Source organism: Ambystoma mexicanum, chromosome 2p (assembly GCF_040938575.1).
Source record: "Ambystoma mexicanum isolate Mex_15411 chromosome 2p, UKY_AmexF1_1, whole genome shotgun sequence".
Lineage (NCBI taxonomy): Eukaryota > Metazoa > Chordata > Amphibia > Caudata > Ambystomatidae > Ambystoma > Ambystoma mexicanum.
Genome location: NC_090923.1, coordinates 822,178,672 through 822,196,924, shown reverse-complemented (window position 1 = coordinate 822,196,924; position 18,253 = coordinate 822,178,672). Strand labels below are relative to the sequence as shown.

Sequence of the window (18,253 nt, the reverse complement as noted above, 5' to 3'; positions counted from 1 at the left end):
ATGCTAGCTCCCCAAAAAATACTAATCTCCCAAATAGTAGCCCATGCAAGCCCCACAAAAATCACCAACCTCCCAAATAGTAGCCCATGCTAGCCCCGCAAAAATCACTAACCTCACAAATAGTAGCCCATGCTAGGCCCGCAAAAAACACTAACCTTACAAATAGTAGCCCATGCTAGCCCTGCAAAAAACACTAACCCCACAAATAGTAGCCCATATTAGCCCTGCAAAAAACAGTAACCTCACAAATAGTAGTGCATGCTAGCCCTGCAAAAAACAGTAACCTCACAAATAGTAGCCCATGCTAGCTACGCAAATAACACTAACCCCACAAATAGTAGCCCTTTATTAGCCCTGCAAAAAACAGTAATCTCACAAATAGTAGCGCATGCTAGCCCTGCAAAAAACAGTAACCTCACAAATAGTAGCCCATGCTAGCCCCGCAAAAAACACTAACCATACAAATAGTAGCCCATGCTAGCCCCGCGAAAAACACTAACCCCACAAATAGTAGCCCATATTAGCCTTGCAAAAAACAGTAACCTCACAAATAGTAGCGCATGCTAGCCCTGCAAAAAACAGTAACCGCCCAAATAGTAACCAATGCTAGCCTCGCAAAAAAACACTAACCTCACAAATAGTAGCCCATATTAGCCCTGCAAAAAACAGTAACCTCACAAATAGTAGCGCATGCTAGCCCTGCAAAAAACAGTAACCTCACAAATAGTAGCGCATGCTAGCCCTGCAAAAAACAGTAACCTCACAAATAGTAGCGCATGCTAGCCCTGCAAAAAACAGTAACCTCACAAATAGTAGCCCATATTAGCCCTGCAAAAAACAGTAACCTCACAAATAGTAGCCCATGCTAGCCCCGCAAAAAACACTAACCATACAAATAGTAGCCCATGCTAGCCCCGCGAAAAACACTAACCCCACAAATAGTAGCCCATATTAGCCTTGCAAAAAACAGTAACCTCACAAATAGTAGCGCATGCTAGCCCTGCAAAAAACTGTAACCGCCCAAATAGTAACCAATGCTAGCCTCGCAAAAAAACACTAACCTCACAAATAGTAGCCCATATTAGCCCTGCAAAAAACAGTAACCTCACAAATAGTAGCGCATGCTAGCCCTGCAAAAAACAGTAACCTCACAAATAGTAGCGCATGCTAGCCCTGCAAAAAACAGTAACCTCACAAATAGTAGCCCATATTAGCCCTGCAAAAAACAGTAACCTCACAAATAGTAGCCCATATTAGCCCTGCAAAAAACAGTAACCTCACAAATAGTAGCGCATGCTAGCCCTGCAAAAAACAGTAACCTCACAAATAGTAGCCCATATTAGCCCTGCAAAAAACAGTAACCTCACAAATAGTAGCGCATGCTAGCCCTGCAAAAAACACTAACCGCCCAAATAGTAACCCATGCTAGCCCCGCAAAAAAACACTAACCTCACAAATAGTATGTAATGGGAGCTCTTAGAACGTTTCCCAACCTGAACTGCATCTCACCGTTACTTACCTTAGCAAGATACGAAGTATGCTTTACTTATACCCCAGTGTGGATACTGTTCTGACATGTATACTTCTCTACCCATTCCCCTCTTAAGAGACGACCATGGCTGCTCGACCACAGCTACCTCCAGGTTTGCAAAGGGAAAGATAAGGATGGGCTGCTTGGATAGATCTGGCAGGGTAGCATAGAGATCGGAACATCCTCTTTGAAAACACCAGTCGTGTCCCTTTTCACCTATTTGTTCCCTGCAATCTCAGCATTCAAAAGTATCACCATGATTGACGGCAACTTGCAGAACTGCTCTGACCCCTAGCCCCGTCCTTCACAGCACACACCGGCACAGCTGTGCTCTGATGGGCTTCATCCGCCTTCCCTGCGGCTGCGCGTCACGTGACATTTCAATCTCCCAACACCTTTCAGTAACCTGTGCCCACAGCAGTGTGCTATATTTGTCCACCAAACAATCAGTGCTTAATTTGTCGGGGTGTCTGCCAGGGCTCACCTGAGCCCCGGCACTTACTGTCTCAGACTCAGTTTCATCATGATGTGGTGTTTTAGCAACTTTATCATTTTAACTGCCAGGCATAGAATTAACACTTACAGAATCAGAGCAAAATGTAACTGATGATTGCGTCTAAAGACACACATGTGTCTTATGTCAAGACACGACTAGTATGTTATATTATGTGTATGTTGATTGGCATTTGTAAATCACTTAACTGCCATATTGAGTACATCCATCAACCACAATAAACTGGTGGGAGTTGCAGCTTCAACGCCATATGTGTTGACAGCATGGGGAGCAGCCGCCGCCGCGGGTGGTGGCAAGAGTCGGTGGGGAGCTGCCTATCCTGCGTGTCTTGTGCGTGTTAGGAATTATTTGAGCACTGCCACTTATTTTTTTTTTAACAAAGTAAGCACTGCCCAAACTCCCAGAAATATTCAATGTGATCATTTTGGGAGAGTTATCACTGTGTCGTGACAATCTCTGCAAACTGTGCCCTGATAACAGTGCGATAATGAGAATGTGGGTTGGCGTGCGGGTTTGTTTAGGTGGAACTACGCCTTCGCTTATTGAGTAGACAGAGCCCGACACCACGGATTCCCATGAAAATCAGAGGATTGGGGGATCTTGAAGAAGTTAAGTGAAGAATGAATTTGGGAAAAGCAACTATACCCTTTAAGTATCCCCATTTTCTGGCTCATTCTGCCCATGGAGGGACGCCTATAGTCCAGCTGTTTTCCCACCGGCTGTGAGGGCACTTCCCAAGACATTATGGAAGTATCATGCCCCCCACAGCGATATATTGAGTAGTCATTGTACGCATGCAGGAAATCCTTCTGGCATGAGCCTGTTTCCACATACTCGGGGTGCCTTCTCATTTATCTCCCCCATGTGCGATGCCATGAGCACGCACGCAGTGCAGATGTGACCTGGAAAATCATTGTCATTTCTTTCATTTTCGCCAATGCAACTTGGTAGAAGGAGTCTGGATTCAGGTGGCAAAGCAAAACCCCTCACAGTTCAACACATTCCAGCGAGTGCGACCACAGGAATCAGCATGCATACCTGCATTTAATATTTCCATCGGTCTACTGCGGCTGCAAACCTGATGGTTTCATTGCATGTGGCAAAGCACGGAATACATGATAGAACCAACGGCCATTGACAACCATTTTTCCCCAGTAATGTTCCTCAACTGCAGAGGGCTGCAAGCTTTGGCTCTTCAGATGTTTTGGACTACCACTCCCATGATCCTTTACCGTAGGCTACTCTGACTAGGGCTACTGGGTATTGTAGTCCAAAACATATGGAGACCCAAAGGTTGCAGACACTTGCTCTACTGCATAGGAGTGTGCAATATGAATACTGTTGTATATAGGTTGTGCTCTTTGAATGTATATCTGTGAAAGCCTGTTGTTATCTTCATGTTAGTGCCACCTTGGCCTGCCATAGAACTGCACCATTCCATGCTAGAACTTATCTATGTCATCGCCTATGAGATGCTAGTGCATTGGAATGTTGTTCTTTGAGTGTGGTCAGTTGGACCCTGGACATTGTTGTGCTGGGGGTCTCTTACTTTCCTGCTTAAAATAAAGCTGACATGATACATCGATGGTGTGACTTGTTATCATCCCTACAATGGCGACGAGGATGGGATGATGAATGAACATTGGTTTGAAGCAGAGACCCCCAGGCTGCAGGATTAGAAGTTTGTCTGCAGGTCCAGTGGAGCCAAAGGAAGGAAGATCGGATGTTCAGAAGGCAGCTGTTTAGGTCGCTGTCGACCACTCTGTAAACCTCGTTTTTTTTCGCTTATGGAAAAGTGAAACACATTCGCTCACGGCCGCAGGTGGGCGCCGGCACCGTTCGTTTCGAGGACTGCATCGCAGAAGAAGGTCCTGAAAGCGGTGAGGAATAACCCTGCACTACGCGGATCAAACCGCGACGCAGGAGACTCTCTGAGACCCCATTCCGGAGGGTATGTGCGAAGCGGAACCCGCGGAATCGACGGCGGCTGCAAAGGCGAGTTTCGGCTGCTCCCGAGTGTGCAGTAAGAGGTGCTCCTCCTCCTCATCACGTGGAAGCGGCGTGATTTAACGCGGAGGCAGGAAAGGCGAGTTTCGGCTGCTCCCGAGTGTGCAGTAAGAGGTGCTCCTCCTCCTCATCACGTGGAAGCGGCGTGATTTAACGCGGAGGCAGGCCCCTCAGATCGAAGGCTACTGATAGGGCCAGGAAAGGAATCCACCACTCCCCACTGTCACGTGGTCGCAACGTAGTAGACAAGGAATGCGATCCCTCAACGCGGCCTTGGCGCTGAGCTGCTTTCAAGTTTGACGTGATAATTGCTGTCTGGGAAAAGAGTTTTTTAATTTGCCCAGGGCCCTTGCGGGAAGGCAAATTAGGCTTGGATCACACAGGTACCACAGGTGAGGAACGGCACATTACCTGGGTGTCAACTGGCCATACGAATATTCAATTACAGGGTGTCTTATTGTTCATGAGGATTTGGATAATAGAAACATTCCAAGAATATGTTACTGTAACCCTGCTCAATATTGCGGCAATATTGTATCTTAGCATCTTGGGAGCGACTTACCTGCTGTACTATTGTGAAAGAAAGGGGATAGAAACAATGGCACTGTCTGGGGTTCCAGGTCCACAGGTGTTCATGCCCTCACCAGGTTCCCCAAGAATTAAATGGGTGCCTTGGAAAAGGGGTTTTCTGCATTACGTTAAGGCTACATGCGGAAATGGCATGTCTGTTGAGCGGAAAGTAGCAATGTTGATGCATTTTCTGGGTTATGAAGGGCAGAGGATATACGATACGTTGCCCGACATTTCGGAATTGGATATGGAAGAAGGTGTAAATGACTTTGATCTTGCTCTGATCAAACTTGATAAACATTTTGAGGCTAAGACAAGTACGGTGTTAGAAAGATATCATTTTGGTATGAGATGCCAACATGAGGGAGAATCTGTTGAGGACTATATAACTGCCTTGAGACATTTATCTTTACATTGTAAATTTGGGAGTGGTTTAGATGAACACATAAGGGATCAGTTTATGATACACTGTGCAAACGATAAGATACGTGAAGAAGTCTGGTTGAAAGATGATCCTAATTTAGATGAAGTTATCAGCATTGCAAAGAAAATTGAACACACACTACAATGTGTGGCAAAGCTGACTGTAAAGGAAAATAAGTCGGCGGTAGGAACTGAAGTGTTAAGGGTGAGTGATAAGAAAGAAAAGAAGAAACAGAAAGTTAGACCCAATAGGCGTTATGATAATAACCAAATGAAGGGTGGGGGAACTGAGCAGACCAATAAACGTGCCCAGAAGGATAGTTTCCAATTCAATGCTAAGAGGGAAGATAGACTATGTTTTCGTTGTGGGAGTGCACGCCACCTATCAACATCTCCCATATGTCCTGGGAGGCGTGCCAATTGTAATATATGCAAGAAGTGGGGTCATTTCGAGAATTGTTGCAAGAACTATCGGATAGGAACAGATACTAAAAGAACACTTCTTGTTGATGAATATGATGGTCCATCCTCAGAGGAGGCGGATACTTCAGAAAATGAAATTGTCACGGTCCATATGGTAAAATGTTTAGAAACTGATGAATGTGAGCATCCTTCAGCATGGGTAGAGGTGAATGGTCATTATGTTAAGATGCTTGCTGACTCGTGTTCTAAAATCACTCTAATGTCCAAAATAGTTTTTGAAAATGTGATTGGAGGTGCCATTGAACAGTTGCGTCCGTCTGACAAAAACCCAGGGGGTTATAATGGTGATAAAATAGAGATATTAGGATGTTGTGACGCCGAATTCAAATTCAAAAAGGAAAGTAAGAGACCCCCAGCACAACAATGTCCAGGGTCCAACTGACCACACTCAAAGAACAACATTCCCGTGGGTGTGTGGCAAGATTTGGCTATGGATATTTTGGGTCCATTGGATATGGGTGCGGGCAAAGGAAGGTTCGTCCTAGTACTAGTGGATATTTTTTCTAGATGGACTGAATTTAGGATTATGAGGGACGTTACCTGTATGAGGATAGTAGAATTTCTGGAAGATATTTTTGAAAGAGAGGGCTTACCCAAAAGCATCCTTACAGATAATGGCCCGCAATTTGTGGGAAAAATGTTTTTAGAGTATCTTAGCAAATGTGGCATTCAACATAAAAGGATTCAATGCTAAGAGGGAAGATAGACTATGTTTTCGTTGTGGGAGTGCACGCCACCTATCAACATCTCCCATATGTCCTGGGAGGCGTGCCAATTGTAATATATGCAAGAAGTGGGGTCATTTCGAGAATTGTTGCAAGAACTATCGGATAGGAACAGATACTAAAAGAACACTTCTTGTTGATGAATATGATGGTCCATCCTCAGAGGAGGCGGATACTTCAGAAAATGAAATTGTCACGGTCCATATGGTAAAATGTTTAGAAACTGATGAATGTGAGCATCCTTCAGCATGGGTAGAGGTGAATGGTCATTATGTTAAGATGCTTGCTGACTCGTGTTCTAAAATCACTCTAATGTCCAAAATAGTTTTTGAAAATGTGATTGGAGGTGCCATTGAACAGTTGCGTCCGTCTGACAAAAACCCAGGGGGTTATAATGGTGATAAAATAGAGATATTAGGATGTTGTGACGCCGAATTCAAATTCAAAAAGGAAAGTAAGAGACCCCCAGCACAACAATGTCCAGGGTCCAACTGACCACACTCAAAGAACAACATTCCCGTGGGTGTGTGGCAAGATTTGGCTATGGATATTTTGGGTCCATTGGATATGGGTGCGGGCAAAGGAAGGTTCGTCCTAGTACTAGTGGATATTTTTTCTAGATGGACTGAATTTAGGATTATGAGGGACGTTACCTGTATGAGGATAGTAGAATTTCTGGAAGATATTTTTGAAAGAGAGGGCTTACCCAAAAGCATCCTTACAGATAATGGCCCGCAATTTGTGGGAAAAATGTTTTTAGAGTATCTTAGCAAATGTGGCATTCAACATAAAAGGACACCCTTATATTATCCGCAAGCTAATGGAATGGTTGAGAGAGTCAACAGATCCATCATGGATGCTATTCGAGGAGCGAGTGTAAGTGGACTTGACAGGAAGGTAGCTGTGAGAGATAGATTGTACGCATTAAGGATGGCTCCGAGGATTGAGACAGGAGTCAGTGCATTTGAGTTGATGAGAGGACGGAAAGCTAATACCTGTGTATCTCCCGCCTGGTTGGGTAAGGCGAGAGATACAGATACAGTGGTGAATGAGGTAAGGAAAAGGGTGGATGCCGGCAAAGATAGGTGGGTGAAGAGGGTTAATGAGAAAAACCCAAAAAGGAAAACTGTGGTTGAGGTTGGTGATGTGGTGCGTGTAAGAAGGGCTGTAATTGCTAAGAAAGGGGAACCACTTTATTCGGAACCTGTTACGGTGACAAAAATCTACAAGAATGCTATATGTGTGGAGGGTGGTCAAGTCTGGAGCTTATCTAGAATAGCGAAGGTAAAAAGATGATCACACAATGTTGAAAGTTGTTTTGCTCCATAACATAAATGCTGTAATTTTTCCAATGTGTTAACTGACAATGTTAAGTATCAATTTGCAATAAAGAGTTTTTTTTAGGGGAGGGAGGTGTGTTGTATATAGGTTGTGCTCTTTGAATGTATATCTGTGAAAGCCTGTTGTTATCTTCATGTTAGTGCCACCTTGGCCTGCCATAGAAGTGCACCATTCCATGCTAGAACTTATCTATGTCATCGCCTATGAGATGCTAGTGCATTGGAATGTTGTTCTTTGAGTGTGGTCAGTTGGACCCTGGACATTGTTGTGCTGGGGGTCTCTTACCTTCCTGCTTAAAATAAAGCTGACATGATACATCGATGGTGTGACTTTTTATAATCTCTACAAATACGGCCAATTTAGAATCCATCCTTTTAAAAAGGAACAGCGTTTATTGTTTTTAATAACAAAACTTCATTCCCAAAGGGCCTCCCCAGGTTGCACAGTGTCTTTTGCATAATCAAAAACCCCGGCAGTGGGACCTGAGGGGGCTCCTGCATTTGACATCTCCAAGTGCTGGTCATGTCAACCTACGACATATGACCATGAAAATATCATGGGATGTAACGTCATGTGCCAGCACCAAAACACACCCACGATGAAAATAAAGAAGTAATTAGTCCTGGTGGAGTTGCAGAAGTTCAAAAAGAGTTTGCATTTCCACATTTTGAGTAGGTGAGTAGTCTCAGGTTAACATATTCCGACAAACTCCAAACCACCCAAAATTCCACAGAGATGGTTAGGCCGAACTTGCCGAATGTCCTCTGGGGTTTGGGCAAGATTAACCTTGCAAGCTATAGAAAGATTGGCTATTGTAGGACTATGATAAGGACAATTCCATTGGGTTACATTAGGATAGTAGATGGAGTGGTAGAAAATTGAAACATGATAGGTTGGTTATATTTTTTTCAAATCCAGAGTTCATTGGAGGCAGACTGGAAATTGGCATTGAGTAGCTAACACTGTAACTGAGTGCGCTGTCCTTCTGTGATTCTTAGGCAGGAGATAAAACGAGTGAACACTTTTGTGACGTGAATGGACATGCCATTTCCTGTTAAGGGGCTTCCAGGGTGAATGCAATTCCAGAGTTGGTTGGATGCCGGAGGTAGCATTGAGTGGCTGTAACTGAGTGTAGCAGGCATTTTATGACAAGTAGAGAGGAGAGAATACTAGAAAGAAGAAAATCCCACAGTTGTGGGAGGCTCAGGTTTACATTCAGTGGCTGGAACTGAGTGTGCACCACACGTGCCACGCACCGGTGGCTAGAAGGGAGGAGGAGGTGTGGGCAGGATTTGGGAGCACCAGCTTGAACTTGAAACCGAGCCAGATCCTGACTTTCGGATTCAGATTGATGAAAAAGTTTGGCGGGATGCTTATTGGATCGATAAGAAAGTCTTATATCAGGAATGCCCTCAGATTAGCAATGATAAATATAGGGTGGAATCTTAAACCAAAAGTGGAACAACCATCCAACCTGTTTAATGGATCATAGGTTCCCCACCATCTCACTGTGGGTGATCATGTTGCATTCTGCATAATACCTGAATAGTGAAATTAGCAGCTATTGTCATTGTGCTAGCTAGGTGTGTTTGTGAATCACAGCACTGAGCTACTGTGTTTATCTCAGATACACCAACTTTAGATACAGTTGTGAGGAGTTGCAGCTGATTACAACACCAGACGCCACCCCCTTACTTCCGCCATATTGGGAAACAAACAAGGCTATACAGTGCATGACACTTACTATAATGCCAATAACGCAGCAGATGCTGGAGAGGCGTTTTCCACTGAGACTACTCTACCAAATGTACCCTCATATTGACATAAGAGATGTAGGTCTACAACAACCACTTAGCAAAGAACTGTAAACAAGAGTCAAGCAGGAGACTAAGTGACGTCCTGAAAAGACAACACAGGGACGCACTGATGGTGAGACAGGATGACGTACTAAAACGATGCATGAATACTGAAGAATGACGATGTAACTGAAGAAACAAAGTAAAGGCACATGCGAATGGGAAGAAATCATACTTAACAAGAAGATAAGTGATAAGGAAAGTAACCGATGCACATATGCTAAAACGCAAGGTAGACAAGATAATAATAGAGTCTTGCTAAAGTAGAAAATAGAATTCAGAAAAAAAAGGCCCTTTTGAGAAGATGGACGTCGGTTTCGTATAATAGTAAGCTCGAAACCTCGGGGAGAGAAGCTAAGCTGCAGGAGCCGACAGACAGTGGAATACAAAGGAGGCTGTTTGGCTTGGAGTCGAGGATGCTGTAGCAAGAACAAGCTACATGGCTTCAAAGAATTAAAGGGGATAAGCAGTGTGCGTAGGACACATTTCTCTTAGATTAGGTACACGAGAGAAAATTGCGAGTGCCAAGTATTGGACAATTCAAGACATAGACTTGTAGAATGGAGCAACCAGGTCTCCAGAGGCCAAAAAGGGTAATCACACCTGAAGTAAATTGAATCAAATAGCACTAAATAGGAGACAATTTGGACAAAATCATGGTCTCCTCGCACGTGGTTCAGGAGCTGGAAATAAGGCCGATTCATAAGAGCTCCAGGGGAAGATAGCGTTGTACATTCACTCCTGTTGAATGTCCAGGGAACTGAACATCCAGCAAGGTCAACTACAAAGAAGAAATCTTGGCTTAAGGCCTAGGTGATGAGAGATGGTAGGCTAATTGGCTGAGAAGGCAGTTGTCTGGGTTGCCAGACATTTGGTCGAAAAAAATTGGTCGACCAGACAAATGGTCGAACCAATTTGGTCGAAAACCAAATGGTCGAATTTTTTATTTTATTTATTTTAACCCTTTTTTTTTATTTTTTTGGGGGGGTCCCCCCCAACCCCCTTTTTTTCTCTAAAAACCCCTTTTTTTACTAAACGAAAACCCGAAAAATAAATATATAAATAAAAAAAAAATTCGACCATTTGGTTTTCGACCAAATTGCGTCGACCAAATTGCAGTCGACCAGTTTTTTTTCGACCAATTGACTGGACACCAGTTGTCTGATGTTGGCCTCCTGCACCTGGGTTTGTAGCTTCCATGCTGCTAACGAGCTGAATGTCCAAGGATGGTGCATGCGTGCTATACCAATCATAAGGGCCTATGTGATGGTGGACCATACAATGGTGCATCTGCCAATCAGCTGCTAGTTGCTCTGCTGTTATCTGTATTTTACATAGTTAGAGGTAGTTTAAAGCGTGCCAACTTGATGAAGGGCCTCCAATAAATGTCACTAACCGTATGTGAATGTAGCTGATGTACATTGGGGTACAAGACCCTGTGCAAGACGAAAATGTATTGAGAGTGAGTGAGTGTCTGTTCGCCAGATTTCCCTGTTTTATTTGGATTGATAATGAAACAGTACTTTGCCATCTTCCTTGAGTTTGTACGGTTATTTGGTTCTGAGATTATTTTATCGTAATACCACCCAGCTCATGTCACACTCCAAGTGCTACAGCACACAGTAATTTGTCAATATATGAAATATTGGTGTTTTTATTTATAGCTATATGTTATGGTGTTTGAGAAACATGCCTGTTGCACCTAACTAGAAAACCTATGGGTTAAAGATTGCTAGCTCCAAGTTCAACCATCTGTAATAATGTACATTATGTTTCAGCAGGCATCAGTGTTAGTATTTGGCAGGTTCGCCGCCATCTTTGTGCGTCTCAGTGGGCATGTCTGCTCCTCTATGCCTTAACCCGCACTGTATAGAGTTTTATTTTTTTCTTGTTAACATTTTGTCTACTTTTATATTGTTAAATTTAATATTGTTTGTTATTGAGGAGATGGGTTTGTATGTATGCTCCCCAGAGTTGAGCAACTACAGAAATACAAAGAAAATACAGCATTGCTCTGCATGTCAGCCACTAAAGTCGGCAAAGTTGTGCTGGAAATGTTTGTGCTCCATTTCGAACAGAGGAAATATGTTTTCTCTTTTTGTATCAATTTCAAGATTTTCTCCTGTACCATTTTTGGGTGTAAAAAGTATGGTATAATTTTCTTACATTTTCCTGGATATGGCTTCTTCTTCAATATTGAGACTTGGGATAGTCCCTTGGGTCTAGTGCCTGCGTATCTATCATTCACCTATGATTCACTAACGAGAAGCTAACGCGACTATTATGGCGGAATACACATTTTACAAGTCTGGTTGTGTACAACAGGTAATGAAATCAAATATTTTTCTACAAATAAATGATATTCAAAATAAAAATGAACGCCTGCAACTTAAATTTAATTTAGATTGGGATTAATTCATTTTGGAGCCACAAGAACAGAAACGAGTCTATGTACTTCAAGGGAGATCTTTCGGATGGGAAGGCGAGCAGATCTCAATACTACGTTGAAATCTTGCAGTTTACGCAAAGGAATTTACCAGCTGCAGGAATAGCATGTGAAACACATCACCATGGAGGAAGGGTGAAAAGGAGCGGGTAATAATGAGACTGGCTTCTTACCCACGCAGGCCATTCGTGTCATGTCCAGGCGATACCCATCGTAGCAATCGCAGGTGTAGCCCTCAGGTACCCGGATACAGCGTCCGTTCTCGCACCCATTCAGAATCCCACACTCCTCTGCCTGGAGTCCTTCAAACTGCTCGTACCTCCCTGAAAAGAAAACAATAGGCCATGGCAGTATTAGTAACTTCATTAAGGTTTCCAACCGAGTCAACAATGTCATACGGCCATTTTCCAGTGCATCATCAAATAGTTGCATTCATAAAGACTTCACGCAACATCAGCAGAATCCCCAGATTTCCCCAGATGTGGGTGATTCAAAGTATTTTCTAAATTACCTAGGGTATCCATGGCAAGAGTGTTGCCATTCTAGGTTATAATGGAGGTAATGCCATAGCAGCATGATTCTGATCAAATTATACAACTCATGATGAGAAAGGGAGTCTTTTTACAGTTTTATTCAGAGAGAACAAAAAATACTTTAAGTTTTTCTTCGAGCTGTAAAGTAGGCCTAATATAGAGCTTCATTTAAGCGGTCAGGGTAATGTTCACTATTTGTGTAAAAGGTAATTTAATATAGTACATTTATTCATTATTGTGATGATTCACAAGGTGCGGTCACTTCTCCCCAATGGGGGCCCCTTCTCATGAGGCTAGGGAGATGAGGCAAGTACACAATAGTTCCCAAAGGGGTGCTTTAATGTGGGAGGACCTCATGGGGAGGGTCTCCCCTTCTGAGGACAAGGATGACCACCAGGGGGGTAGCCCTGGAATTTCCATCACCCCCACACTTTCCCTAGTCCAACATGCCACCTCTAATCCTTCTTTAGAGAGCAAACATATGTATTATTGTTATAGTGATGAAACCCGCCAAATAGGAAGGACTAGGATGAGGAAGAACATCAGAGCAATGAAGATTACACCTTCAAGTGCTGCCATTAGGTGGTTCACTGGCATTATGAAGAGCTCCCCATGATCACACACTGCAGGTGTTCACGATAGGTGGAGCTGGGACCAGTCCTACATAAAAAAAACTGAAGACAGACTCAAGGTGGTCTATGGGGAGCGAGGAACCCGGGAGATTCGAGTCCCAACAGAAGCTAATGGAGCAGCAGGTGAGAGAGTCCACCGGAGACCTTGCAGGAGCAGACCTCTCTGTCTGATCTGGAAAGAGGAGCAGTGGCGTATCCTTGGCCAGGTGGACAGACGGGTCCCGCAGAAACTGCAAAGATGGGAGATCCGCAAGATCCGAAAATTAAAGCATCAGAGGAAATCTTCCTTGTTACAGTGGGAGAAGGAAAACCACTGACCATCAGAGAAGGGTCTGAGACCCTGACAGGATTTGGGACTTTATTGAGAACAAGTCTAAGTGGCAAAGTGTGCGTGAAGTTGACAACATTTACAAAGAAATATATCAAGCCATACCAGGAGAAAGGAGCCATTCGCCTGGTACCACATCAGGAGTTCTGATAAAGATGCCTGGGGAAGGGAGTCATTCCCCCTGGTCTTGTGTTGAACTGTGCCAAGGCATACGAAGAGAAGAGAGGTATTCACTTGGTCCTGAACTGAGACTTAAGAAAAAAACGCCAGGGCAAGGAAGTCATTCCTTCTGGCCTTGTGTTGAACTGTACCACAGCAATCAAGAGAAGAGAGGCATTCTCTTTTGGCGCTGAACTGAGAGTAGAGATAAAGAAGTCATGGGAAGGGAGTCATTCCCCCTGGCATTGTTGTGAAATGTACTAAATCATACCAGGGGAAGGGAGTCATTACCACTGGTTCGATTGAAGAGTATAAGGAACCACACCAGGAGAAGGGAGGCGTTCGCCTGGATGTAACCTTGTGCCAGGACTAGGTGAAACCCGTAAACCAGGGGAGGGGAGTAATTCCCCCTGGTAATTCTGGTTTGAGAGAACACTCTTTTGAAAGTTACCCAAGAAGAAGGAGAAGGGAGACATTCTCCTCAAAGAAGGAACTTTTCGTTTGTTACCTTATAGTTATATGGTGTGAAGGATATAAGTCGGTTTTGACAAAGAACGGTGGAACTTAAGTTGACAGATCCTTTTAGCATTAGTTTTGAGAAGGGAAACGCCTCTAAGAAGTTAGAGATAGTAAGGACCCTTTTCACACAGAAATGCACGTCTACAACCAAAACCATGCCACCTTTGTGTCAGCTTCCATCTTCGACACCCTTACAATATGCAGGCCTGTATGACTGTTTAAAGGGATGAGCGCCTTCTAGACTGCTCCGCTACTCTTCCACTGTGAGGGGATGGACATCAGTGTTTCTATGTCCTTCTTTGGGAAGCTGCTTTAAGTACTCCACACCTCTAAGGCAGTGATGCACAACTTTAGCCCTCGAGCTTGCACACCTCTTAGGTTTTCAGGAAGCGCTAAAGTACCAAATAACGTTCTGGTTGGATCCATTCAGTGCACATTTGGTGTTACGACTATTGGTTGCTCAATCCAACTCAGCTCTGCATGTTTGTGATGAGATTCCACGTGTATCTTGTTCCGCTTGCCACCTCTCTCCTGACCCACAACTGATTGTCCTTCTTCCACCTCACACTGTCTTCTTCCCCCTGCTCTTGGGGTATTGTCTTCATATTGCTGATCATTAACTGTTTGCACCCTACATGGCCTGTTCCATTGGACGTTTAATTTGTTCCCCTAGTCTTTCTCCCCATTGGATTCCTGTCAGCAATCTCAAGCTGCCTACCCTCTTATGCAGGGGTCTGCAACCTTTGCCTCACCAGATGCTTTGCACTACAACTCCCATCAGCCCTAGCCAGAATAATCAATGGTGAGGAATCAGGGGAGACGTAGTCCAAAACATCTGGAGAGCCAAAGGTTGCAGACAAATGTTCTACTGGGTGTGAAGTGTTTGTCTCCCTTCCTGTGCACCTCGTCTTTTGTCTTCCTTCCTCTAGTGAAAAAAAGTTGACTTCTTTGTTACAGTTTATTGCAGTTCCTTTGCCTCCACCGAGTCATGCGTGCTTTGCCACTTGTACCTACTCTTGACACACAATGCCCCAGTTTCTCGCATGTAGTCAATCCTGTCCTTCCATAGAACTAGCCAAATGCTATTACTTATTTTTCTTCACCTACTTCTAGTTTCTTGTTGCCTCCTCTTTCTCATCCTTATGAAAGCTCTACAAAGCAAGCTGCAAAGAGGCGTCCCTTCAGGCATATCCTGTGTACGTTTATTGCTGGCAGGCTCCGCCTCTGATGCGCAATGAAAACTGAATGCACTGCCATGTTCCCTCCTGTGCAAAGGAAAGTGCTGCTTCAACAGTACACTTTCAGGGATCAGGATCACCTGTTTGATTACCCCCCTGGAGCCCTTCATGAAATGTCTCCCTAAGAGCAGTGTCGTCGCCAGGAATCAAATTTAGGAGGGGCACAGAGGGGGCCAAACAAAAGTAGGGGGAGAACATGGTCACTGCTCATCTTAGGTAGGGGTACACAAGGGGGGGCACAAGGTTTCACAGGGGGGGTCCCGCTCCTCCACCCTGACCCCCCTAGCGACGCCACTGCCTAAGAGCCCCGCCATGATACAGCCAGCGGGAAATGTAATGGTGACATTTGAACCCTGTGTGCATGACTTTGGCCAGGTGTATTGAGCACTGAGCACAGTGCTCAATCAGGGAATGGTTGAATGGTGTCATCTAATATCCTGAGCCCAGTGGCCACTATTTATTGAGCCTCTGACCCTTCAAATGCCACCTACATACCAGAGTAAGGTAAGTAGCATTGATTGGGGATTTAAATTCCGCCACAGGCAGACCAGAGTGAATTACTGGGACCAGCTTACTGAAAGAGAAATGTTTTGAGCAGTTTATGGAAAGTGGAAACGGTATTCGTCTGATGCAGCGCATTCCATAGGCGCGGTCACGCCTCTGCAAATCTTTGTTCACTGCAGGGCGTGGAATTGGATTTGGATAGGGAATGAATATCCCGGTTTAGTGAGATAAGACTAATAGATGGTGTATGGAGCTGGATCTTCTGTACCAAATGTTTAGGTTCCAAGCCATGCACACGTTTATAAACCAGACAGAGCTCCTTAAAAGAGATCCTGCAGCATAATGAATGCCAGTGGAGGGATTGGTAATAAGGTTTTACCGAATTAAATCTTGCAAGTTTGAAGATGAGACTAGTTGCAGCATGTTGGACCTATTGTAAATGTATAAGCCGGAATTCTGGGATTCCAAGGTGTAGTGAGTTGAAGTAGTCCAGTTCGGAATTAATGAAGGCATTGACTAAAATGGGATCATATTTTTAAACCACACAAGAATTATATTTTTCAGCATACAAACCTTAAAAAAGCCGTCTTAACCGTTCCATCGATCTGCGCTTTGATATCAAGGTCTGTTTGACAACAGAAGCTTAAATATTTTATTTGAGAAGGGTAACTGGTGGGAAGGCCAACCAAAGAGGTTGGGAGCAACAAGATCAGCAGCACAATTCTGGAACTCCCTCCCTCTGTCGTGCAGGGAGGACCTACCCTACCACCAGTTCAGAGCCAGGACCGTCCACTGGCTCAAATCTCTCGACTCATAACGACTCTTAGAGACCCAGATTCGCCACTACCATGTGGCGTCTCATTGGATGTAAATATGTTTATAGTATTGCCCTAATGTACATGTTCTACCCCTACTCATTGAATGTAAACATGTTTATAGTACTGCCTTTAATGTACATGTTCCTCCCTCCTATTTGGCGTGATACGTCCGGCAATGTAACCCTAGCTGGACAACACCACACCGTATGTAACGAAGCTTTGCAACCCTCTTGCTGCCTCTGCGCCTGGCTACCCTCGGGTTAGGTGCGCATTACAAATAAATAAATACAAATACAAATACAAGATGTAGCTGATGTCAATTGATTTTTCGACCCTAATAAAAAATCACCTCTGTCTTACTGGGGTTAAGCTAATGACAGTTGTTAATCATCTCTTTACTTCTCTGACCCTAGGTAATGCATGGTCTATCGTCTCTTGGCATGTGGCGGAAGACCAAGAGTGAAGATCATGCTTGGGAGGAATACATCAGGGATCACGATTGCATGTTGTTCCGGGAGACATGGGCAGCAGAGGTAGATCTGCCGGACGAGCACAATACACAGCTATAATCCAGGGGCTGGAGCGTTAATCGGATAGAACAATATCTTGGAAGAGGCGAAGGCTCTGGTGAGATAAGTTCCCTGCTGTAAGTTCCTGAACCACAGAAAAGACAAAGGGGGCAGAGAACTATCCTTGGTAATGATAAAGCATAGCGCAATGTTAAGAAAGGGACACATACAAGGTGACACCAAAGCTGCTGACACGTATGCCCAGGGAGCAAGGAACTCATCGGTCATTTTATGTTGCATAGATGGGAGACTGTGCTAGGCATTCCCTGAAATGCAATAGTGACCATTGCCCGTTAGACGTAACATTGGCACTAACGGGTTTGGTTCTGCAGCAGGAAGTTCTTATGTTGACCTAAGACTGAACTCTTGTGGGAAAGACATTTCTGGGACGGGTAAGATTGTGAGAACACAAACTTCATTAATATTGTCAAAGTTACTCTAGGGTCTTATTTTGGATCCTGTTGAAAAAATGTTAGACGTTCCATAGCAAGGTAATCTCTGGCTTCCAAGTCTCAAAGTCTGGCAACATGTGCAACTAAACAGAAGGCCTGCTTCAAAGGTGATTCCAGGGAGTTAAAACCCTGCATTGTCTAAAACACCATACTTATGAATAACAAGTCTGGAAACAGATCATGAAAGCCGAGCACATTAGCAATTTGGAAGTCTTTTGGACTCTAGTGCCTCAAGACCTCCCTATTAATCTCCAACCTATTACCTCAAATGTTCTGGTCCTTCAGTTCAGCATCCATTTTAGCCTGGTCAACCCTTTCACCAGGTCAATACTAGCAATGGCAAATGTCAAGGTTTATTATCTTTATAATCTTTCCATTCTTAATGCCCCGCTGAACTGCTACAGGAAAAGAAAAGTTGGTCCAAGCGTATTGATTCTTTTGCTCTTTCCGCAGTAAAATCAACGCAATTAAACAATCCAGCTGCCATGTGGATAACAGAACAAAAAAAAGCATGGGGTCAAAACATTCAAATGAAGGGACTCTGTCTCTCCTTCTGATAATTAGTCAAATAGAATGCTCAATGCCTTGCTAGTTGCTTATGCAGC

The 18,253-nt window shown here is 44.0% G+C and overlaps 1 protein-coding gene across 4 annotated transcripts in view; it reads right to left on the bottom strand.

Moving 5' to 3' along the window:
• The window catches only part of LTBP4 (latent transforming growth factor beta binding protein 4), a 1,283,510-nt gene that overhangs the window by 22,154 nt on the left and 1,243,103 nt on the right, over positions 1 to 18,253 (bottom strand). For all 4 annotated transcript variants that reach the window (XM_069644515.1, XM_069644518.1, XM_069644516.1 and 1 more), the window contains one exon: positions 12,070 to 12,219. In XM_069644515.1, coding sequence (XP_069500616.1) covers positions 12,070 to 12,219 — 150 coding nt within the window. The remainder of the gene's footprint in view (positions 1 to 12,069; positions 12,220 to 18,253) is intronic.